The sequence below is a fragment of the Lissotriton helveticus genome, chromosome 2_1 (assembly GCF_964261635.1).
Source record: "Lissotriton helveticus chromosome 2_1, aLisHel1.1, whole genome shotgun sequence".
In the NCBI taxonomy this organism is placed as follows: Eukaryota; Metazoa; Chordata; class Amphibia; order Caudata; family Salamandridae; genus Lissotriton; species Lissotriton helveticus.
This window is the reverse complement of record NC_136059.1, coordinates 1,016,315,068-1,016,340,056: the sequence shown is the minus strand read 5'-3', so window position 1 is coordinate 1,016,340,056 and position 24,989 is coordinate 1,016,315,068. Positions and strand designations below refer to the sequence as shown.

Below are 24,989 nucleotides of genomic sequence, written 5' to 3'. Positions count from 1 at the left end.
TATTACGTTTTAAATTGGAATGGTGTCTTTTTTTCAGGATATTGTATCTGAATATTTCTTCAATTAATTCTGATAATCCAATCTTCTCAGCCAATGTTGCATAAACAAACGAGTGCTAATGTTCAGGTTGTTTACAATGATTAATGCCCTCTACCAGGGCATTAACAGCCGTTAATAGCCTGCCATGCAGTTACAAACCTAAGCCGTAGGTCAGGGTGCACAACAAGGGGAAGGGTTGGTTGGTAATACCTACCAGCATGTGGACGATATGTCTAGGTTTCTCTAACCTCACATACTAACACATACACACATGCCTGCTGCCCCATCTGTATGTGTGTGCTCCACACTCCCAACGAACTTTGAAAACTGACAAACAACAGTGCTTATTGTGAGCAGTCTGGATTCATCAAGTTGAGCATTCAATAAGGAAATGAGGAAGGAATTAGACCTTGAATCTTGCTCGCCCACGTAACTAAGCTTTGAAAGCTTTTCTTAAGTGTCAGGCCTACTCGCCTCTCCTAGTCCTAGGGACTTAAAGGGCAGTAAGGGCATCTGGTTGAAGAATGAGCTGCTCAGTGGACTCTACTGTGCTGTGTTTCTGGATGGAGAGAGTGATTGAGTTTACCTCCCACTGCTATCTGTAGCCTGGTCTGCTGTGAACTTTCTAGCAGTCTGGAAAATGTAGGACTAACCATGAGGCATCCAGCATCTGAAGAAATTGGGACTCTTGTCTGTAACCCTCAGCAAGAAGGAGGGAGAAAAATCGGATTTTACATGGAGAAAAAGGGCATCTTGAAGAAGGACTCAGCAGGCCAGAGGGACTGGAATTTTGCATAGACCTAAGAAGACAGGGATATAAAGGGCTATCTTCCCCATCGATCTGCTGCTTGAGTCTCCAAGAAGAGCAGTGAGAAGACCGGAGGCATTTGATTGTATCCGTATAAAAGATAACTATTTATTAAGGTTGTTTTGATGCTGCGTGTTATACCTGAAAGCCTTAGGGCGGGCTTCCCCTAAACCTTTTGCCCTTTTCCCCTCCATTTTTTTTACTGAAATTCATTTTTGTTGGCCTAGGACTCTGTGCACTTTACCACTGCTAACCTGTGCTAAAGTGCTTGTTCTCACCCTCCTTAACATGGCAACATTGGCTTACACCTAAATGGTATATTTAATTTACTTTTGAGTCCTTTGAAGAGTGCTAAACCATTTTAAATGCTACTAGTGGGCCTGCAGCACTTATTGTGCCACTCATTTAAGTAGCACCTTAAAACACACCCCAGGCCTGCCACTGCAGCATTATTGATGTTTTAAACTGCTAATTCAACTTGGCAATATAACCCATTTGCCAAGCCTCAAACCCCGCTTTTATACCATATAGGTAATCCCTAAGGTAGGCGGCCCAGAAAGTAGCACAATAAACGGATTTATGTGCCTGAATGGGCCATCAACTTCTGTTATGGGGAGTGGAGCTGGGCGCAGCCCCAATTGCAACTGAATAGACAGTGCCCTGCCTTCACACAAAGGACTTGTCACCACTGCATTGTCCTTGCAGCGAGCTTGGAGGCAGGGCAGGGGAGTCAGGAAATTCCAATCAATTCAAAGGAAAACGTCTACTTTAAAGGAGGCGGCAGGTATAAAACCCCAAGACCCACTCTCCAGTTCTCTTTCTGAACCAGGGGAAGGACTCTCAGAGGGCTACCTGCTGCTGTGGCCTGCTATGTACTTTACAAGACTGCTTTGCTGCACCTGGAAGGACTGATTTGCTGCCTGGAGCCTGCCTTGAACCCTCAGAGGCCTGCCCTGAACCCTTGGGGGCGGCCTTGATGCTTGAGCCCTGCTCATCACTTGAGCCCAGGACCACCAGAGTGACTCCACGTTGCTGGCCTTCTGCTCAGAGCAACAGGGATATAACAGGCTCTGACTATCATGAACCCTCACCGGGACTCAGCCTGGGTAAGCCCTGAACCCCCAAGTGGTTCTCTCGAGTCCTGGACCCTTGAACGTACTGTTAAATTTGACCACATAGCCAAACTCCAAAACTTTTGACTTTGAAGATTTGTGGCTAAAAACTGCTCTGAATGCCGAGGGAAGACATGGACTAACCTGCCCAAATATCCACCCATGGTGATCCCTATACATTGTTCTCCTAGCAGCAAATCCTGCTCAGTAGCCCTTCACTAAAGGGGTCTCTGGCCTCCTGGTACTTTTCTCAGCTACAGCCTCCTGCCTAATCCCACTGGGGATTTTTGACCTCCTAAAATGAGAGTAAGGGGCTTATCATGAGTGTTGCAGCCCACAAACAGCCAGACACACAATGGCAGTCTCCTGACCGGCCAATTACGACTAGGGCAGTCAGCCTGCCATGGAACCACTGCGTATGCCACAAACGCTGTTCCCTAGCGGTTGTGTGGCGGTCTTGAGGCTACAATATGCTTTGTGTGGCTGTGGCATATTACGAGTTTCCTCACAGCCACACTTTTCATGGTGGAGTGACTGCCATGAAAAGTGTGGTGGTGAGGAGACAAAGCCCTGGTGCCTTATGCCCTGTGGATGCACACAGGGGGGCACAACATGTGCCCCCGCCTGCATGTACATCAGTACCTGCACGGCAGCAGTCCATGCCATGCAGGCACTTACTGCCTTTGATGTTCCCATTGTGATGCCTATTTCATAGACACCGCCCTTGGAACGCCACAGAACCACCCGCCAGACAGGAGAAAACTCCTGATCTGGCGGGCTGTTCCTACATTGGTTTGGCCGTGTGGGAGCGGGCGGTCCCGCTCCTGCACTACCAAAGTCTTAATAAGGCCCTAAGCACGAACGTAAAAATATTCACAGAGGCTTTGAACAGCGGCTCCCTGAGGAGGATGCTCCCTCCTCGAGCACCACCAGGAGCACAGTACCGTAGAACTTTACCTTCTCAGAACATGTTCTCGGAAATTTCTTCTGAGGCCGAATGTAAGCACCTATCGGGCCAATCGAATTCTTCGATATAACCCCGGCTTCATTGCAGTCTGTCATATTTTTTTCTTTTGACCCGGTCTCACGTGACTAGATATCCGCGGTTGGTGCTTTGATCTTTAGGTACTAGCTTTTACTAAGTTAAGCCTGACTGCTTTTGTGCCAGCTACCAAAGGGTCAAGCACAGGCTAAATTTAGCGAATTTTGTGATCCACCCTGAAGGGTACTGTGACTGTTGCTTGAATACCAACATGCCAATTTCTCACATTAATGAAATAGTTTATAGGCATTTGTTGGGGGAAAGCCTGCTGCTTTGATACTACAGGTTAACACCAGGTTTTCCATTAAAACTGTGCTTTACATAACTGGTCATTGTATTCTTGATTTGTTGGGAACCCTATACTGTTATCAAGTTCATCAAGTATTATGAAGTTTATATAATACAGGATCTTACAGGACCAATCTCATATATACATCAATATCTATGGATGTTATGAAACACAGCCCTCAATTTTCTTCACCTGACCCAGCCTTCTTAATTCCACCGTGGCTAAGATTGAAAAATCTCTGTGAGGACCAATAAAGTCAAACACAAGAATGGAAGGCCGAATCTTAGGCATCACGCTGGATTGACGAAACTCTGTTGAAGTGTCTAAGAGTCAGAAGAGTGGTTATTGTAAAGGCAAACTCTCAGAATCAGAGATTTGCTCCTCTACAGAGGGAGAGTATTAGAGGTGTATCGCAGTCCTCTCCCCTCCTTCAGCAATTATTTGTAAGGCCGTAAGTGAGAAGATAAGCTCTCCCGCAAAGTGAAAACCAGCATGAGAGTCCAACCCATTAGTCTTTTATACCTGCCTGGCTTTATTCAATGTCATTTGTTTCCCTTTTGCTATACAACCAAGCCATAAACTTCAGGAATAATTTCGGATTAAGGGATAACATGAGAAAGAAAAGATCATCTCATTATTGATTTTATGTTTTCTGGCGGCTGAGATATTAATGATTACTTTTTGTCATAGCTAACTCCCAGCACAACTAAAAAAGTCCTCAATATTTGGCATCATCAATTTGGTGAAGCTTTGGAGCCGTGAATTTCTGAGTGCTGGTGAGCATTACCTCTTGCCTGAGAATTGACCCTGGATTCCTTTAAACATCTGAAGGATAATTAAACCCTTGCTTCATAGACCAAGGGACATTAACTGTGATCATAGTTACATCATGGCTGAGGGTTGAAGGCCCACAAATAAAGCGGGTGAAGTGTTCCTCTAGTCCAGGTCACAAAAGAATGCATGATGTTTTCAACTGACCTTCTCATCGATGGAGGTTTAGATGTCGAGTTGCTATTAACAGCGCAACAGAGAGTGTGCTGTTGATATAGCATAGACTGTCTTTGCAGACCTTACTAGAGGCACACTGAAATGAAAATATTTTCAGGTGTTATGTTTCATTCGAAGATGATAGTGGATTTTAAGGCTTTAAACATGTTTTAAATCTGTCAACTGAAGGTTTCAACACAATTTTCAGGGTGTATTACTACATCAGTTTGAACATTTGCATGACCCTAATATCTATTCTGTAGGATTCCCTTGCCAACATATGGCCTCAGCAATTTGTTAACAGATTAAGGGTTCTTGAAAGAGGAGGGATTGTTCACGAACCATCAATACCTGCTGATTCACAAAACGTATGTCTTAGTGTAAGATTTTTGATGGAGTGGAATTTTTATGTCTCCCGTTTAGGAGAGTGTTCACCTACCCCATATGACCAGAGTAACACTTGCAGACACAATAAGATGCATTAATGGCGGTAGGTAATGCCCAGCTGCAAAAAATAGACGAATGGACAAAACATGCTTTGAATTCAAATGTCAGTTCATTGCGTTGTTCACAAACCAAAATGTTAATATATCATTATAGCATTCTATTGTAAATATTTTCAAAACCTCTAAAAACAATTCACAGAAAGCACACAAATGAAAGGGCTCTCGGTGTAAATGCAAAGTATGGTACATATTCATTCAAACGTTTTTGATTTCCTTTTTATCAACACACTGGTCTAGAGCTCCACTGACAGGCAATGGCTGTCCTTGCAGAGTTTACATGAAAAGGATAGGCTGATGTTACATAGAAATCAAACAGATATCCTGGCAGATGTTACATGAAGGATGAGGTTGTTCTAATAGCCAATAGATTTCTTCTGCAAGAGCACATTGATGCGAAACAGTGTCATATGCCCATGAAATGATATGATATGATATGATAAAGGGGATTTATAGAGCGCACGTTCACCAGCGGTTTCTTGGCACTAAGTGGAGGGGCTGAGGGGCACAGCAGTGTGTTGGAATTAGTTGAAGGCTTGGGAGAAGAGCCAGGTCTTAAGTGACTTCCTGAACAGGGCATAGGAGGGGAGAAGGCGGAGTTCTGGGGGAAGGGAATTTCAAAAGAATGGGGCTTGGGAGGAAAATCTCAGGCCACCATGCCTCTTGCATCTGAAGGAGCAGGGGGACAGGAGGTCGGAGCAGGAAGAGCGTAGGACGCGGGAAGGGACATAGCGGTGTATTCGGGAGGTCATGAAGGAGGGTCCCTGGGCCGCCGCGGCCCGTGGAGGAAGTTACGGGTGGGCGGGGAGGCGGGGAGGGGGAGGGGCAGGGTGGTGGGTGCTAAAAACCGGCATATGGATAATTGCAGGTAAGTAAACAATGTAATCATTAAAACGAATTTCGTAGCGCGCTCTGCATCGCATTTTACGATGCAGGGCGCGCTACAAAATTTGTTTTAATAATTAAATTGTTTACTTACCTGCAATTATCCATATGCTGGTTTTTAGCACCCTCCACCCTGCCCCTCCCCGCCCCACCGTAACTCCCTCCACGGGCCGCGGCTGTCCCTGGGAAGAGAGGTCTTTGTGGATCAGGCAGCCCAGTTTGAAAAGGCTGCGCTGGGCCACCAGGAGCCAATGAAGGCTCCTAAGGAGGGGTTTAGTGTGGCTTGACTTGGGCTGCCCAAAAATAAGTCTGGCTGCTGGGTTCTGGATGAGTTGGAGTCGGTGAGATTGGTACGCGAGTATGCCAGCATACAACGAATTAGCATAGTCAATGCGGGACATGACTAGTCCCAGGGTGACCTGAACGAGAGCTTCATGTGACAACAGTCTGCTAATTTTCCTAATTTGACGCAAATGGAAAAAGCAGGTGGAGACCACTGAATTGATCTGGGCCCTCATGGAGAGGTCGCTGCTGATGGTGATGCCTAGGCTCTTGAGCGAGTTAAAAAGGGAGGGTAGGGGAGCCAAGGGAGAGGGGCCAGAAGGTGGAGTTCCAGGGGTTACCTAGGGGCCCCGTAAGGACCAGCTCAGTCTTGTCAGGATTAGGTTTGAGCTGGTTTGGGTTCATCCAAGTGCTGATGAAGGTCATGGTGGGTTGAACGTTCTCAACAGAGGAGGGGGAGGGGTCAATGTTGAAAATGAGCTGCAGGTCGTCAGCGTAGTTGAAAACGACTACTGATCTTTTCTGGAGTTCAGAGATCAGGGGAAGGACATCCAAGTTGAACAAAAGGGGGGAGAGGGAGGACCCCTGAGGGACTCCACAGGTGAGTCGTTTCCCTTCCGAGGCGAAGGGGGGAGGCAGACGGCTTGGAAGCGGTCTTGGAGGAAGGAGGTGATCGATTTCAGCGGTGGGCCCCGAATGCCTGCGCTCTCGACCCGATTGAGGAGAAAAGCGTGGTCGACGGTGTCAAACACCGATGACAAATCCAGGAGCACCAGTGCCTGTGAAGTGTTCTGATCGGCTTACTTTCTGAGCTCATCATGGACGGCCAGGGCAATGGACTCGGTGGAGTGTTGAGGCCTAAAGCCAGCTTGATGGGGGTCCAGGTAGTGGGTGGTTTCCACAAAGGTACTTAGGCAATTTGCCACAAAGGCCTCCAGGATTTTACCCAGATAGGGGAGAAAAGAAATTGGGCGAAAGTTACATAATGCCCCAAGATCGGATCTTGCTTTTTTGAGAATGGGCGAGACTACAGCGGTTTTAAAAGAGTTGGGGACTACGCCAGAGGTGAGAGAGTTGTTAAGGAGGGAAAGGGGGGGTCAGGTATGTTGAGGAAAATCTCCTGGGCAATGTGAGGGGGGCAGCTGTCCCGCGGAGAGCCGGAACAAACTTTTCTGAGGAGGGAAAAAAAACCTCTTCAGTGAGCAAAGGAAAATTGGTGAAAAGAACGGAGTTACGGGGTGTGCAATTGCAATCAGGGGGTGATGTGGCCTTGGGGATGTTTTGATTTTGGTGATCTTTTCAATGAAGTAACAGTTGAGGGAGTCACAGAGGGATTGTGATGGCAGGGGTTTGATAGTGACCCGATCAGGTTTCACCAGTTTGTCTACGATCGAGAAGATGGCTTTAATTTTACAGGTCGAGTTCAGGATTTTAGCGGAGAAGTATTCGGTTTTGGCTAGGTGGATGGCTGCTTTATAATCTTGTAAGGCCGTGAGAAAGGTGGATTTCTTAAGGGGACAGTAGTCTCGTCTCCACTTGCGCTCAGTTTGGCGCAGCGCAAGTTTCTTGTCTTTGAGGTCCTTAGTGAACCAAAGCTGGGCGTCATGGGGCCTCTTCTTCTTAAGTTCTTTCAAAGGGGCAAAGTTATCTCTAGCCTGGGCCAGCCAGGAATTGAGATCCTCGGCCTGTGAGTGAAGTGAGAGTGACAGGCTGGAGGATTGTGAGGTGTTGGGCAAAGCCGAGGTGAGAAAAGCACAAAGGGTGGGGATGTCTACCCAACTCCAGCTCCTGACCCTCATAGGGTCGGTGATGGGAGCTTTGGTAGTGGGGGGTTTGATGATGGAGAAGGAGATAAAAAAGTGGTCGGACCAGGCACAGGGGGAAATCTGGAGATCAGTGATTGCCAGAATAGAGCTCCAGACCTGATCCAGGGTGTGTCCTTTAATGTGAGTGGCCGATTTAATATGCTCAGTAAAGTTCAGACCGTTTAATGATTCTGTGAAGTGTGTTGAGCAGGTGCTCTCGCGCACGTCATGAGGCTAGTAATTAAAGTCCCCTATGATGAGGATTTTGGCATGATTTATTGCGAGTTCAGCTGTCAAGCTACTAAAAATCTGTAGGAAATCAGGCGAGTGGGTAGGTGGCCTGTATACAAGGGCACATGTTAAAGGGAGACTTTGGAGTCAAGTTTGAACAGCAAGATGTCAGCGGAGGGGATTTTAGGGGTAGTGAGGGATGTGAATTTGTAAGAAATGCCATTGAATGCTCAATAAAGGCTATATGTTTCCTATGTTTTCATCATTATTGCCCTGTCATTACAATAAACTACATTACAACAAATGTTTCACTGCTAAAAGGTTTAAGGTAAGGAATTAATTGTTAAATTCTGATCCTAAATGAAAGATTAGTAACTAATTACATAAATGTAGGATAAGCCAAATTCATGTTACGAGTATGGAATACGCACTAAAATGGCCACTCAAGTGGATGATTTGGAAGGATACAATCTAATTCGATCACATTTCAGGTTATTTAAACATCTGGCTATAGGCAAGGGGTGTTTAGCGCATTAGAGGTTTTAAAAACCATACACCACTGAAATATGCCAAATATCTTCAGTGCATGCACTTAAGGTCTCCATTAGTGCTGTTACATGGTCCAAAAGTGTCATCATATGCCCTAGATGTGCTGCTACAAGAAAGAGAAGTACCTCCAGGCTTCCAAAATTGTGTTTCCAAATTCTTTGAAAGATCTATTGTGTGTCCTCATGGCTCATTGGTTGCTTCTACGGGTGATGTTTCACTTCTTAATTGAAAAAAACATTTCAGTAGCTGTTGCTTACAATTAAAGGTTGAGGGTGTAGTATCTTATGTTCAATTATTTCATCAAACTTGCCAGATATATTGGTCACCTGTTTGTTTTGTGAGTGGCATTCCATGACTTAGAACGTAATTTTCAACAATTTTTCAGAGGCAAAATTTACACACACTGCAGCACAGTGAAAATGGTAGGAACAGCTCACTTGTAAAATGTGTTTGATTGAGAAAAAGTTAAAGGCTGCGGCTCTATAATGTGAGGAGGATATTATTTGCAAGTTGTAGGTAGGCACTGCAGCCATCAATTCATTTAAAGTGGCTGCTAAACATCACATTTCGCTTTTAATATCAAAACTTGAGGATTGTACTATGTAAAATTCAGTAGAAGTGTCATTAAATGGATTTTGATATGGATTCTTTGTTAGACTTGACAGACTTTGGGTGGTCTTCCCCCAGACTTTTTGCCTTACTTCTCTAATTTTGCTGATCTCAGTTTTGTTGACCTTAGGACTCTGTGTACTTTACCGCTGTTAACCAGCGCTAAAGTATTTGTGCTCTCTGCTCTAAACATGGTAAAATTGGTTTCAACTCAATTGGCACATTTAATTTACTTGTAAGTCTGTGGTAAAGTGATACTATATCTACCCCAGGTCTGTAAATTAAATGCTACTAGTGGTCCAGCATCACTGAGTGTTCCACCCACTTAAGTAGCCCTTCAAACATGCCTCGGCCCAGCCATTGCAGCCTGTGTTGGCAGTTCTAAACTGTCATTTCAACCTGGCAAAATAAACCTTTAGCCAGGCCTAAATCTTCCTTTTTAGTATATATGTCACCCCAGGGTAGGCCCGAAATAGCTCAAAGTGCACTGTATTGAAAATGTTGGACATGTACTTTTAACTTTTGCATGTCCTGGTAGTGAAAAATTCTTTAATCTGTTTTTCGCTACTGCAAGGCCTACTTCTCCAACAGGATAACATTTGGTTAGCTTATTACATTTATTAAATAATAACTTTTAATTAGGAGCAGATAGGAAGGTAAAGTTTGGTGTATGAAAAATTGCAATTTAAAGCCCTGTTTAATGGTTAAGTTGGGTTTAAAGTCATAACTCTGAAAAAGCCACGGAAGTTGGCATTTTCTTGTCCTAACCATTATTGCCTGCAGCTATATCCTTGGACACATGACTAGATGTAACTGGCAGTTGGTCTTTGTGTATTGCTCCAGACAGTAAGACAAAAGGGAATAAGTGTTGGCAGAATGGCCCATCTATTACTTGATGATGGGGAGGAGCTGGTACCTACAACACTTGCACATCAAAAAGCCTCTGCCAGAGCACACTCACAAAGGTTTTGACACTAGTCTTTTGTGCTCCCAGACAAGCTGAGCCAGAGCAGGGAGGCAGGAAATTCCAAACACCTCTGGGAGGTGGAACCCTCCAGAGAACCTACTCCTACTTCAGAGTGGGCACAGGTATAAATAATGGACCCTTAGACCCAACACTTTAGTATACCTCTGAGCCTGTGGAAGACTCAGAAAGACTGCTGTGCTGCTCTGCATGAAGGACTGCTACTCGGTTGTCTTGCTACCCTGCTGTTGCTTTGCTCTGCTGCCAGAGTGAAAATGACTGGACCTGCATCTCGAACCCAAGATCAGCACAGTGACGGCAAGGGCTAGTTGGGTGGCCTCCTGATCAGAGCCTCAGGGACTGAAAATTCTCCACCCACCTTGAACCCAGCACCTGGACTCTGTCTGCTGTGAGTCCTACCACCAAAGTGGTGCCACCCCAGTCCTGGACAGCTGGAAGTGTGCCTGAAAGTACTCGGCCAGCTCAGTCCAGCTGTGGTCTTGTGGATCGAACCACCACAGAGCAACACATCTTCTCTGCTGAGGAACTGCCACAGCATGATGTATCCCTGATGCTGAATTTTTTATTGCAGCCCACAGTCTCCTCGAACCCCTGCAACCTCGATTCAGGATTTGGCATCACAAGCTCCTCGTTGACGGTATCCTCTATGCTGATGCAGTACTTTGCATCGCACCCCAGCAGTCTCTGCACAACAAATCTTTGATGCTGGACTTTGCATCCTCAATGACAATGCAGGACCCCACATCACAGCCCCGTAGCTTCTTCTGAACCACTGTTGTACGAGGAGTCCATGATGCAGGGTCTCGCAATACTCCACAAACCAGGATTATAGTTACTTTGTTCAGCGGGCATAACTTGGTCCCAGTATCTGGCCCACACTCCATCATGGTCTGCCTGAACTTGTGACTTTGTCCTGGTCGTTTTCGACCAGATAATCACATATGGTGCTTTGTGCTTCTAGGCACTATTTTACTTAAATATTTAAAATTGCATCTCTTCTGTTCTATTGGCTTGATTTTTGTCATTTTGCTCTCAAATAATTTATTAAATTTGACTCTATTTTTCTAAATTGATGTGGGATTTCTCTTGTGTATTGTTTTCACTGTATTACTGTTTGAAGTGCTGCATAATACTTTATACAAATCATCAAGCTACCAGTGGATTAAGCACAGGTTAATTTGGGGTTTGCTTGTTTCACCCTGATAAGAATTGGTGTTGCTGCTTGAGTAGGGTTTCACCCCCCTCAGCCAGTAACCCCATTTCCAATACTCTTGCTGTTGCAATATAAGTGGTCAAGTTTTGACAGTAGGATTGTATGTAGGAAAAGAGATAAAAAAGATATATTACAAATTATTTTCTTTGATAAATTGTACTTATCGATTGTTCTTGATATTTAATTGGACTATGAATGTACTGTATCCGCCCTGAAGTTTCTTTAATATGCATTTAAAATGTAGAGTCTGTCTCGTACACAAAATTATCAAAGGACACACATTAAGTAGGGTGTAACACAAAGAATAATACATGAGCCCCCAGTCCCTCCTGTCCTTGTCCCATTCAAGACAAGTGGAGATATTCATATCCCGACAGAAAAAAAGAACAGATGAATGATGGGACCCCAACCCCTCCCACTGGGAGTACAGAAGCCCTACTTACCCAGCATTCCACCTGTTCTTTGTTTCTGTCTGTCAACAGGAATGGTACAAGCTGCTGGTGATACTCCTGCTGGGCAGGAGTTGCATTCCTCTTCAGTCGCTGTCTGGCTGCTTGGCTGTTCTGGACGGGGTGTCTTCTGTGCTGCCTCCTGGCCTGCAGGGCTTGGATGTTTCCGGGTGGCTCCTTGGGGTGTGGGCCGGTCCTTTGTGGGTGGTAAGCCGGCCTCCCGGTCAGTTCCGGGTTGGAGGGTGCATCTTCCTAAAGCCTGGCCGTGTGGAAGATGAGCTGCGTCGCTCGTTCCCATGTCTTCCTGCCTCTGGTCTGTTCTCTGCAGTTGGGCATGGTTGGACCTGCCTTGTTCCTAGCTGTGAGACCGCCTTGGGATGTCTGTTGCTGTGGGAAGGTAGAACTTTGATTCCACTGGAGTGCCTGGCGACTGGGCTGGTTACTTGCCTCCTGCCCTAGCATGGATGCTAGTGGTATGCCTTGGGCTGGCTTGAGTGGCGGTCTTCTTCATTTTTAAGGTGTCTCCCGGCCCCCCCGCCCGCGTGAGTACCGCATAGCAGTTTGCCTGTTTCCTTTCTCTCTGCTGGGTATTCCCAGTGCTGTAAGCTGGCGTTGGCGCCTGATCTCCTCTGTTCTCTACGGTTCTACCTGATAGCGATTCCACCAGGGATCCTGGTGCCGTGGAGTATGTATGCGTCGCCTTACCGCATGCAAGCTCCTGTTCTCCTCCGATCCCAGGAGCTTGGTTTTTACATGGATGGGACTTTGCCTGAGACAAGTGCTGTAGTCTTTAAATTCCCTGTTTGGGAGACCCCCTGTGACTGCCATGTGCTGGTGGGTTTCTCTTTTACAGATGATGGGCTGCAGAAGTTGGCTGCCTTTCTCCCATTGCCCTGCACTCCTCCTTCCTTGGCCCTTCTTTGTGGCCAGCGGCCATGCCACCCTGTTTGCCCCTGGTCTTGTCCCCTCTCAGGAGTTGCGCTGGGTCAGGCCTTGTTTGTACCTAAGTGGAGGGACTGCCTGGTGCTATGTGCTTCTTGCTGTCCTTTCCCATTTTGTGCTTTGGCTGACTGGGGCTGTTGCTCTGTGGCATGGTCCTGCAGCTGTTAGGGTACCGGGCCCCTCATTTGCCAGGTTCTGGTTCCCCCTGCTATGCTCTGCTGTGAGAGTTCTCCTTTCTTTGGCCGTTGTGTAGTTGACGGTCCGGGAGCTGTTCTCCGGTTGCCACTGGTGGGCCGGCTAGCGGCTGGTTTGGCTTGGCCTCCGTCCATGCCACCTTGGTGCCGCCGGCTCTCTTCTGCTCTCAATGGTTCAGAAGGTTCGAGCCTGGTTGCTGCCTGGTTGGGTGTCCGCCTGGGTTTTCGGGTGCTGAATGGTCTGTGTTGCCCGGGCACTCACTTGGGGCGCTCCTGGGCTGCCTGTAGGGGCTGTGTTTGGGACCAAAAGCTTTGTTAGACAGAGCACAACCCAATAGTTTGTTACCACAATGATTTAAGTAAATCAAACACGCGTGACATCATATATAGCACGACTCAAGTATTGTCCAAAAAAACAGAAGAGTCTTTTTATTTTCAAGTCTTCATCAAAGTTGACTATCTCCACTTGTCATCAATGCGACGAGGACAACAGGACCAGGAGTATTGAAGATTACCGGTAAGTATCGGGCATTTGTAATGATATAAAGAAACTACCACAGGATAGTTGGCTGGTGCAATCGAATGTGTATTAGAATTCATCCCAGGTAATGCAAGCAAAGTAAAGATAAACTAAAGGAAAAAGTGAACTTCTGAATCTTATTCAAGTATCAATTAACGTATTTGCATACATGCTCACAGAACATTCTTCACACCTCACTCTGTTTTAGCAGCCTTGCAGCTGATAAAAGCGTTCTCTTAATGTCATCTCTGGGTGTTAGCGAGTCAGAGTGTCTGCAGAGACTGCTTGTTCTTTGGTGTTACCTGCTAGATGTTAAAATGAGTTCTGCTTTTAAGACCCGCTGTAAGGTATTAACAATTTCTAAAGAAAAAATTTGACTATTTTCTTTTCTTTAATAAAGGACATTTGAGGGCTTCAATGGCCCCAATTCTCATATGTGTCTATGTATTTAATTTCATACTTGTAAACACCCTTACCTTTCTGTTTCAAGAGCACGTGGGAAGCGTGCAAGTGCGCTTTCAAGACATGTGTAAGGGATGAACAGACTAGAAAAAACCGTGCACAAGATATCAAAAGAGAGGAGGAGGAAGTCCCTTTCCCGAGGCCAAAAAGAATCAGCCTGTTTGAGGGAAGGAGAGGGCTCTTAGAAAGTGCATTGAAAAATGGTCCCTCATGCCCTCTGAGGCTCTTAGCCTGTATAATGAGTGACACTTGAACAAATTAAAGGGACATGCAGTACTAGTAGATTTTTTTATCAGTATATGGTAGGTAGAATATTATAATACGAAACATTGTGGCCCAAATATTGACCACAGAAATAGTGGTAAGGTAAGAATACATAAGTATGCATAGGCTTACATTACCCAACGTTATGTATCTTCATGATATATACATCTTCAAGGTGCGTAAATGTGGAGATTAGGAAGGTAAACGTGTTCTTTCTCTTCATATTTCTACATTCACAATATTTTTGCAGTCGATATTTAGGCCATGATATTTTTGTGCAACAATATAGATTCTGACATACACTAATGCTGGAAATGACCAGCTGAATGCAGCAGTATGTGGTTTTAGCACAGGACATTTAATCATGTTTTTCAGTGAATCTATTGCTTTTTATTGCTGCCCATAATTGCTATAGGGATGCAGTATGTGTGCCCTCAATAGCAACATCATGATCACTGGATGCAGGGTATGGCCATCTACTATGACATGTCCCGATACCCTCACTGTCCTGGTTATGCCATGAAGGCCCTCGGTGGAGTAGGAGGCCTCTGTAATGCCTTGTGTCCAGCTTCCATGCCATTGTGTTTTCCTTCAGCCTGTGAACCTGCAATTTAGTTCACAGACTCTTGTACATATTATAGGCATGTAAGGTGGCTTGCAATCTGCTTATTTCACTGCACATTGATCCACAGTTAACTTTCAAGATGTTTGTTACAAATGTACACATTGTAATCCTCTGGAGTATGCCTTTGTCCAGCTGGAGGAGAGGGGTCTTCACAGAATGCCCCTTGTCCACAGTAATATTTTTCACATTAACTCTTTGCAGACAATAAAATACCAAACTCATATTATTATTATTTTGCTTGGTTGAGGAATCCTCTAGTGCCAAACGTCAACATACACTCAAATAAAATGTTTCGATTTCTTTAAACGCTGGGAGAGATTTACAGGAAACCTCAAAAGGCACTATGTCAGTTTAAGCCCTCTGTCCCGTCAAATTTTAAGGCAAAGCCAATGATCTTATTTTTGCTCTACACTGAACAGAATCTTGCCCATGGGAATTTGAAAGAGCAATGCAACTTTTGGGACTCCTGGTAACATATCTCCTGCTGGACTAATAAACAAAGAACTTTAAAGTATCAGATGTAAACAAACTACAGTTGTTTTTAAAGTTCAATGCAGATTTGTCAAACATGGACAAAGCTGTAAGTTGAGCAAAAACATTTCCTGTGGACTAATGGACCACTAGACTAAAGCATAACAACCCAGAGTCAATTACAGAGCTAAAAGCATGGACAGCCCCTTCTTAACGAACTCTGTGTTCAATTTTTTTTTAAATTTTATTTATAGAACTTTCAGATACAAATTACAGAATTACTAGCATACCCCTCACAACTCTGTGTTCAATTTTTAATTGTTTGAAGGATATACTCTGCTGCAAATTATGTACCTGTTAGATCTAGCCCAAGGATTAGCCACAGAAGACAGACTTAAAAATGTATGAGAGGGATCTCGTCCATGAAGAATGGCTTTCGAAATCTGCACCAGATTTCCTATTTACTGTACACTTAATGAGCAGAGGTTTCATGCAGGTATTGAGAGACACTCTCATTTATTGCAGGAAGTCCTGATAGATCAACATGACCATTTACGCAAAACAGAGCTTCTAAATATATTCTCTTTCTCTCTTTGTGGCAAAAAAACTGCCTTTAGAAGTCATAGTTTGCTGTAGATACATTTTCAATCAAAAATTCAAAGGTTAAGGATATGTTTTAGTTAGGAAAACTTTATTTATTCTATCTATACAAGCCCAACTTACTTAAACTGCACAAACTTAAGAAATTCTCAAGTTATAGTTATAACATACATTTATAATTTACACACCACTTAACTGAAACTATAACTTTATTTATCCTTTAGGTACAAATCAAACTTAAACTACTTACAAATTTGAAATTCTAAAGTTATACGTGTACCTTTAATTTATATCTTACACAACACCTTCAAATTATTATAAATCGCAACATCTCTATATACACGGTATTCAACTCTGTAGCCACACTACGTTAACTGTTACTCACTTTCTTCATGCACTACTTATACCCTATTAAATTATATCACTTACAGCATGTAAAATAATAGCATTTGCAATAAAACCTATGACATCGCAAACCACATAATTTTTGAGTGCACAGTGCATGGCAGAGTGGGGAGTTATAGAAAATGTAGTGTGGCTACAGAATGGAATACAGTGTGTATTTACAGAGTGCCGCGCAAGTACCTAGAAGTTACGGCATGTATTCTCAAATGTACCTTTAAAAAAAAAAAAATTACGTTGTGTAATATTTTGTCGGTGAATATACTTTTTTATAGCATTAAAAACATGCAAAATTGTAAATACACTGTACTGCACAATTTTTGAGGAATATAGTGTATGGCAGTGTTTTTCAAAAAAAATGTTTTCATTGTTTTAAGTACCACTGAACTTACTAGTAAGTACTGTGGTAATAGGTAGAGTAAAATATAAAACCTGATACTTACCAACTTCTTAGTCCCTAACCAAGAACACCCCCAAAATGTCATTAAAACAACATGGCTGCCTTTGACTTTGGAAAGCAGTGATTAGCCCATGTACCATCATAGTTATTTTTAAATTTCACAAGTCTACAGCTGCAACAGATCTAACAAAGTTTACATTCCTCAGAAGTGTAAAAACACTTACCTTACTTACCTCTACCACCCAAAAGTTTCATCTGCACACCACAATGTATAATCCTGTCAAATTTCGTTCCAAATCCATTAAGCCATTTGGCTGCTAAGTGTGACAGAAAATTCTCTGGAAAATTAATTGAAGTAAAAATGCTTTTTGGACCCCCTTTTTTTCTTTGCAGCCCCTCGACCAATCAATGCAAAACTTTCAATCCCCCACCAATGTAGAAAAAGTTATTGGTCTGCAAAGTTTTATGAAGAATTGTCAAACAGGCGCAAAGTTATGAACAGTCAACAATCCTAAAAATTATTTTCTCTGGCAACCCTAACTATAACTGTAGAGTGACTATCGCCACTCTGTAAGATATATACATATACTTACACACACACACAAACATAATATATACACATTAGATTAGACAGGGGTGGTCGTTACAGTGTAGGTATAGTTAGGTCAGAGATTCCAGGGAGAAGGTATTATTTGTTTTCTTAAAAACTTTGGCGATGTTTCACAAATATGCATGAAACTTTTCCAAAAAAGGTTCATACACTTTGGCTCCTTCATGGAAAGTTTTGCACTGATCCGTCAAGTGGGGGCCAAGAAAAAGTTGGGCCCCAATAGTGTGATTTTCAATGTTAATTTCCATAAGAATATTTGCTCTGTGATAAACATAAAGCAGGTGAATGGAATTACACCAAATTTGGCAAAAGGCTAGAACTTTACTCAGAAAGCGTGCTTGTTGTGATTTGGTGTAAATCTGCTCAGCCATTTCTGAAAAATTATCATTTAAAGAGAGGCTCGGGTTGGACATGAAGGGGTTAACCATTAGAAAAAATGACAGCTATCTCAAAGATCATAGTCCAGACCCTGCACCCAGCCCATGCTGTGCATGGCCGAAGGGTGTGCGCAGAATTGGTTGGGTGCAGCAGACCGGACCCTGTGGCCAACCAAGGCCAAAGGCTGTGCACAATGGGGGTTAGATGCTCCATAATGGTCGGGCACTAGGCCTGGCCTGCTTACAGGCCCTGCGACTAGTGCCCACTGCACACAGCCATGCACTACAGAGTTGGTCACTCCATAAGGGGTTGAACACAAGGCCAGGCTGAGTCCAGGCCCGATGTCCAACCCCTGCTGTGCACTGCCAAATGCCATGCACAGCAGGATTGGGCACTAAATGGGGCTTGGGTGCAGGTCCTGGCATTAAGCCAGGCCCTACACCTAAAACCCCACTGTGCACGGCTTAAGGCCATGCGCAGAGGGGGTTGGGCACCCTATGGCTGCTTGGGCGGCCATGCCCTACACAAAACATCCACTGTGCACAACTGACGGCTGTTCAAAGTTGGGGGTTGGCCACTTAATGGGTGTTGGACAAAGGGACTGGCTAGAGCAGGATGAGTAGACGCTTAGTAGCTTTGAAGTTCCGAAGGTCTTGCATAGTGAGGGTTGGTCATCATGTGGCCAACCCTCACTGTCCATGGCCAAAAGCACTCCATGGGAAATGGCTGAAAGCTTAGTATCACTGACATTGAGCCAGATGTTCTTGATTCATGAGTCATGCTGCCAAGACACTCTATCAACCTAAACTTGCAATCTCTGTGGTAGAAATTCAAACAGACCTCTCACTGTTATCTGCATTTTAGTGGCAGTTTGGATTGTATGAGTCTGTGATTTTGAATAGTGGAAAGTTCTAATAGTTAAAAGACACGTGGGAAAGAGGAAGTCAAGGTGAATTGTTGTGAGAACATGCCACACTTAACCCAGCAGCTCTTAAAAAGTTTAAAAACTGACCTTAAGGCCAAGGATGCCACCAGAACATTCACCCTAAAATGAAAGGGTAGTGTTGGACTATTGACAGAGCTGTGTAAGATGGAAAGATCCAAAATCCCATTTACAGGGGTATCCACCATATGTTCCGGAAGGTGAGGTCCATTCCAGATCATCAAGATAGCCAGTTACTATGTTTGACTTAGGTGAATTCTGTGAAGGTTTATCTCTTATAAATATCCTGAAAAGTTAGTATGCATATAGTCCTGCTGGCCCCAAGTGTGAGCCCACTATTACAGAAGATTATCCAACTTTGCAGATAGCTCTTTCACAGAATCGTGACCAGACCTACATCTCATCTGAATTGGAACAGGGAGTTTGTGTAAAAACGGTGAAATTGTATGATCACAATTTATTCTATATGTTTCAATAAAGTACTGAATTTTGTGATTGTCCTACAATTAGCAAAATTCAGGGGATTTCCTGGACAAAGACATTTATAGGAACTGTTGCTCATTTTACAAAAGATAAGTGCAAACTCATATGGTGCGCTATAATAATCAAAACGGAAGGCCGGATATGCTTAGAGTCAGTGGCTTTGCAAATATCACTCAATAGTCATTCAATGTCACCATCTTATTGTGGCTTTTCGACTGACTGCAACATGAAACACACAATTTGCTAAGGGTGGGGATGCCAGAAAAAATGCTTTAACACCTGGATGATCAAGAGCCATCTGGATAATAATGTGGAAAGTAACATATTCTGAAAGTCTCAACCAATAGATTGATAGTTCAATTAATAGTTTGATAGTAAGACTGTACCTCCTAAATTCAACTTTGTGGGAGATAGGAATGGAATAGTTTAAATTAGATCTTTTTATATTGCAATTGAAGAAAACTAGTGAGGCCATTAACAGGAAATACTGTGTCACCATAAACAGATACACACTAAATATAAATATGCATCTCTGCCTTATTCAAACATTATTTAAGAGTATGCAGGATATATGTAGATTGGTATTAATAGAATAATGCGTCCATCTTGGCACATTGTTATGTGATAGTAAACCTGAAACCATTCTATATCCATGAGGCACAGAAGAGGAATTTAGTCAATAGGGGTTGATATGACCAGAGATATTGAGGCAGAATCTGCAAAGTCATTGTCTAAAACATTTTAATTTAACCCACATGGAAATAAATCAAATCGTTTTATTTTTCCACTGACAATCAGAATTGTAAAGAAAAGAACATTTGGAAGTGTAGGTAAAACAATATTAAATGGACTGTGAGAAAAATTGCAAGTAAGTCAATATAATGCTTTGCAGTAGTGAACGATCAGTGCTCAGTACTTTGGACTAAGTTCGGCATCTGCCTCCCCCATACCGTACATCGCTGTTGATTTGGGCATTAAATATACATGTACTTAAGGTGTTTTATTTCATTAATTTGGTTCAAAGACTGAAACGGAGGATAAAAAATGCTGTGACCTCTGGTACTTGAACATATAATTTATAAACGATTGTGGGTTTATAAATAAAGGACGCAGCGAAGAGTGAACATTGCTGCACAATCTATAAGTAAAAAAAACAATAATCACATCAAACAAATGTAATAATCTTGAATCACAACTTATTACCACTTTTGAACTAATTTTATTGTACCAGGCTTGTACAAAAAGACACATTGTTATCATGGGGTCATGTTTTTGTCTCCTACCTTACAACCTTCGCATGTGATGACGCCGTAGTGGATTCCAGAGGATTTGTCACCACAAATTTTGCATGGTATCACTTCAATTTGTGCTAAAATAAAGAAAAATGATGTTTTAGCACACAGTCCATTCTAATTTACCAGTTGTTCCCTGTCTACAAAAACTGCATAAGAAGTATTTTAGGAGGATTATGAAGAAATACATCCCAGAAAAAGAAATAAACGTGTTTTTTGCAGGGTGTGACAAAAAGTGATAAAATGTAGTTTGGTGGACAGTTTAAGAAATGTCAAAATCTCTATAGTGGAGAGGGTTTTTTCAGGTAGCATTATGACCTAAAACACCACATTTAGCACTGTCCACACCTATACGAGTCATTCTTGAATATTTTATGTGATGTCAATTTTTCTGCTACTGAAGTTATGAAGAGTTAGGTTCCTTCATTTGAGGCATTTGTTAAGCAAAAGAGGAAATCGTTGGTGTTTGAGCATCACTCACTCACAGAATAGGGCCCAAACAAGGTGGTGAGAGGGCCCATAGAATGCAAGACTAATCGCCTCAAGGACTGATCATTATGGATGGGGCAGACATGAGCAGCACAATAAGAGCCATGCTCTCTGAACTTAAGTTGGCAATCAATTCCTAGCCTGCAAGAGCATTGTAGTGGTGCCAAAGGAGGAAGGAGTGATCCCTGGCACAGTCTCAGAGTGGAATGTGAAAACCCCACTCTTGCGAGCGTTGCCTGTCCTAAGGAGTAGAGACGCATTTTGAAAAAGTGGGCACCCAAGCAACCAATTGGGGTACCCCATGCATAAATTGGCATTTGCAGAAGTCCACACAATGAGCAGGTGCATGTTTCCTGTACATGTTCCACACTCTTGGCATTCATTTATTATGTTATGTCATCCCTAATGTTCTAAATTATCCATTTGAAGAAACATCAGGTTTCAAAACAGTGTTTTCTTTTTATTTATATATCTTAATCCTAATTATCTGCTTTTATAACATGTTCATCATTGTAATAAAAGAAAATCACAAAGTGCACATAACAACGATAATTTAAACGCTGATACCGTAGAAATGGGTAAACCAATTGCTATCAAACTAACAAACTCTTGCACTCACGGTGACCGAGTGCCTGAGACAATTGTTGCTGATTTGTTATGATGTTTTAGAAGAGTGCTCCAATGGCCTACTTGACACAATAAATCATGAAGCGTTAAGGAAGCCTGTAACATTTAAATTTCACACCCAGCCTGCACAATATTTTGCATATGTTCGGCAATTTTGAGGACTGCATGTACTTTCAAAGTCATGCGCTCACAGTAACCAAACACGTGACATCAAAAGGCGCATTATCCCGGTCACCCACTCATTGGTGAACTTGTGCACTTTTCAGGTGACGTCACCAAGGTGGGCAATGTGGCAGTGTTATGGTTCTGTATGAACTCCAAGCTAGCAGTTTCCTGAATGTTAGGTCTGTATAAATCACATTTTTTTTTTTGCATTAACTTTTTTTATGGTTTAAACAACACATGTAACAGGTGTACAACCAGTGTCAGCATTCGTTAAGAGCATAATAACGTGCACATCAGACATATTATATAGCCCGACAGTTCACATGGCATGCCCATTGAAACAACTTTAACTGCACATTACAAACCCTTTTCACTGAGTATCTACTGACAGGAAAACAATTATTAAGGGGCACCATTAAACATTGGTTCCGTGCCTTGCCTCTATGATTAAATCACACTTGATATCATGTCATGATTGGCATCAGTGCATGGACACTAATGTAGGCAACCTAAGTGTATGCACATCTAAGAATGATATGCCATCCTTTAATGCAAACTGATTGTGACTCTAATGAATGATGGGGCATGAGGCAGAAGCTGCGGTTTACCAAAATCTCCTTTCTAAAGCACGTTTCCTCCATTTTGTAAAATGTGTAAATGCACCCTCTTATACAAAAATTAAACCAATTCCCCTAGAAGTTGTAAACACTTTGATGAGCAAGGTCATGTCAATTCATTGAAGAACTCTAGACCTATGCACCATACTCTCAAATGTGTGCGTAAATCACGTACAACTTTTAGAGCTTACGTGCTCAAATGGGCAGTGTTGGTATACGTTCTTACATTTGTCGGTTTTCGCGAAATGTATGTGTGCAGGCGCAGCAATTGTACTTGTGCATGTTTATAGAAATAATGAAATGTTATAAATACTTGTTTCCTTTGTTCTTTTTATTAAAATATTTTCCTTGAAAGTCATTCTTTCCTAGGTTCCTGTGCGGTGTAAATAGGAATAATTGTGTGTGTTTCATCACTTATTCTGCACCACTTGCAACTGAAGCATTCAGGTGTAAATGTAGAAGTGCTTTTTATTAGCTGTGTCTCAATCCACACTTAATCATGACACACATTTCAAATTTCCAGGTACAACGCATGTTTATTTACTGATCAAATGCCTAATCAATCAGGTCCACGAATAAACACATTTCTGCTGGAAATTCAGGAGAATGCTGCTTCCCAGTCTCAAGTAAGTGGGAAGGGCTACGCCATTAAAAAAATAATATTAATTATTAGGAAGCTGCTCTGTTGAACCCACTAACAGAATTCAGGCATGACTGTAGATAAAGCAAAGAGCAAACATTTTTTGTAATATGAAACAGACATATAAGACTTTCTAAAAATCAGCATTTATTCCAATTTTAGCACATGGGTGTCAATAAGGCATGATTCACCAAGCTTATGACGTAGCTGATGCCCTGCTCAGCACGACGCAGATCTCATACACCCTGAGTTATGCACATATACAAGATGATTGCGTCTCTTCTTTAATTAACATGTGCACAATTGACAACATTCACACAAACATACAACTGAGTTTAGTATCTTTGCAAGCTGGCATCAATTGAGCTGAAGTAAAAAGTGTGAGTACACAGCCCAGGTTCACTGATCAACAGAGCCACAGGCATCTGAATAAATCAAACCAATTAAGAGCTCTGCGGACTAATGAATGATGGATTCGGTGCTCTGATGTAGTCAAACTAATTAAAAGAAACTAGAGTGTCGGGACCCAGGCTTCCGAGGCGCTCTGAGTCGATATGCATCACGGTTAATTGACTGACAGAGTAGAACACATCCTGGGAAGATCAAGTCCATTAGGGTTTTCACAGAACTGCAGCCTTCAATGAGAGACATCAGAGTGGCTAATGTAAGGGTAAGGCGAAGATAACCAACTTTCTTGTAAACGAAGGGTTTCAGAGTGGGATGTAAAGGACCCGAGATGTACTGCTTAGCAATCCCCGTGTGTACCTGCCCTGGGACCCTGCAACTAATACTTCTCTCCATATACACCCCCTCACCTTCACGCTCTTTTTCTTGCAGAGAGGACTATTCCTGTTGGCATACACAATAGGCACTCACTCTATGGCTGTAGCTCCATGATACTATGATAGAGGGTCTTCAGCCCCCCATTTACTAGTGGATTTGAACATGCTTCTTTCATCCCTGATGGAAATAAATTGCAAATGTTTCCCATGTTGCTATGAGAAGGATTCTTATATTCACAGCTTCTGACTGACAATTGTGTACAACACACTGAGAGAGCAATGGGTCTGAGGACAAGAAGATAGATCTTGGATAAAGTGGTCAGCCTGGGCTTTGCAGACAGCACAGTATGTTCAGAATCAGAACCGGCCCATTGCGGGGGCGTGGCTTGGGTGCCGCGCAGGATGGCTGGCTAGGCGTGGAGCTCCGCCGCACTGAGACGCCTCGCTGCAGTTTTCGCCCGGTGAGGGGATTTACTGCTCACGCCGCTATCCTGTTTCTGGAACCGGAGCGCTTTGGGAGTTTTGTGAACTGCTTTGCAACTCCCAAGGTGCCGTCTTTCAACATGGGTCCGAGCTGAGAAGTCCACTTCAGCGCGCCGCCGCCATTTTATGGGCTCCGTCTCCTCAGCGCTGCCGGCTTTGCTGACCCACTGCCTCTGCGGCTACTCCGTGATGTTCTGGTTGCAGTCTTCACTTCCTGCGCTGGATTTTTGGGTGAGACTGTGAGACTTCTTGCCACTCCTCATGTGCCCTACTTCACTTCACTGTACGTTTTTTTTTTCTCTTTTTATCGGCGCACTGACGCCGCCATTTTCTCAGTGCCGGGGCTGACTTGGAAGCCGCGACTTTCTCCCCGCGATGCTGTTATAGTGCCTGCAGCTTCCTTATTCCTAGCATAGACGCCTCACGCGTCATTTCTGCGTACCTATGGTGCACTGGACATATTTTACTACTGATGCTATTTACTTATGAGCATATATCCCGTTTTTATTGTGTGCGCACTACTTTCACAAATGAACCGAACTTCCTCCTCTGGCTTTGTGAAGCCCTACGCTTTGTCTTAGCCTTTACCTCACTTTTGGTCTCCGTGCTGTGCCTCCTCACCAACTGAATGTGCCTTTCCTATTGTAATCAAGGCTCTTTTTTGCTCCTGAGGTGCTTATTCTCCTTCTGTGGAGACCTAATGTTCAATGACTAGCTCTTCTTCAGGAGGTTTTGTGCGCTGATATTTATCTTCCTATTGGAATTCTTCACGTGTATTCAAGTGTGCTACGGTTTCACTGTGGTGTAATGGA

At 43.3% G+C, this 24,989-nt stretch overlaps 1 protein-coding gene across 1 annotated transcript in view; it reads right to left on the bottom strand.

The window, feature by feature from the left end:
- Window positions 1-24,989, bottom strand: part of RORB (RAR related orphan receptor B) — a 129,885-nt gene that overhangs the window by 100,211 nt on the left and 4,685 nt on the right. The window contains exon 2 of the mRNA XM_078677807.1: window positions 20,366-20,451. Within this exon, the coding sequence (XP_078533933.1) occupies window positions 20,366-20,451 (86 nt within the window). The remainder of the gene's footprint in view (window positions 1-20,365; window positions 20,452-24,989) is intronic.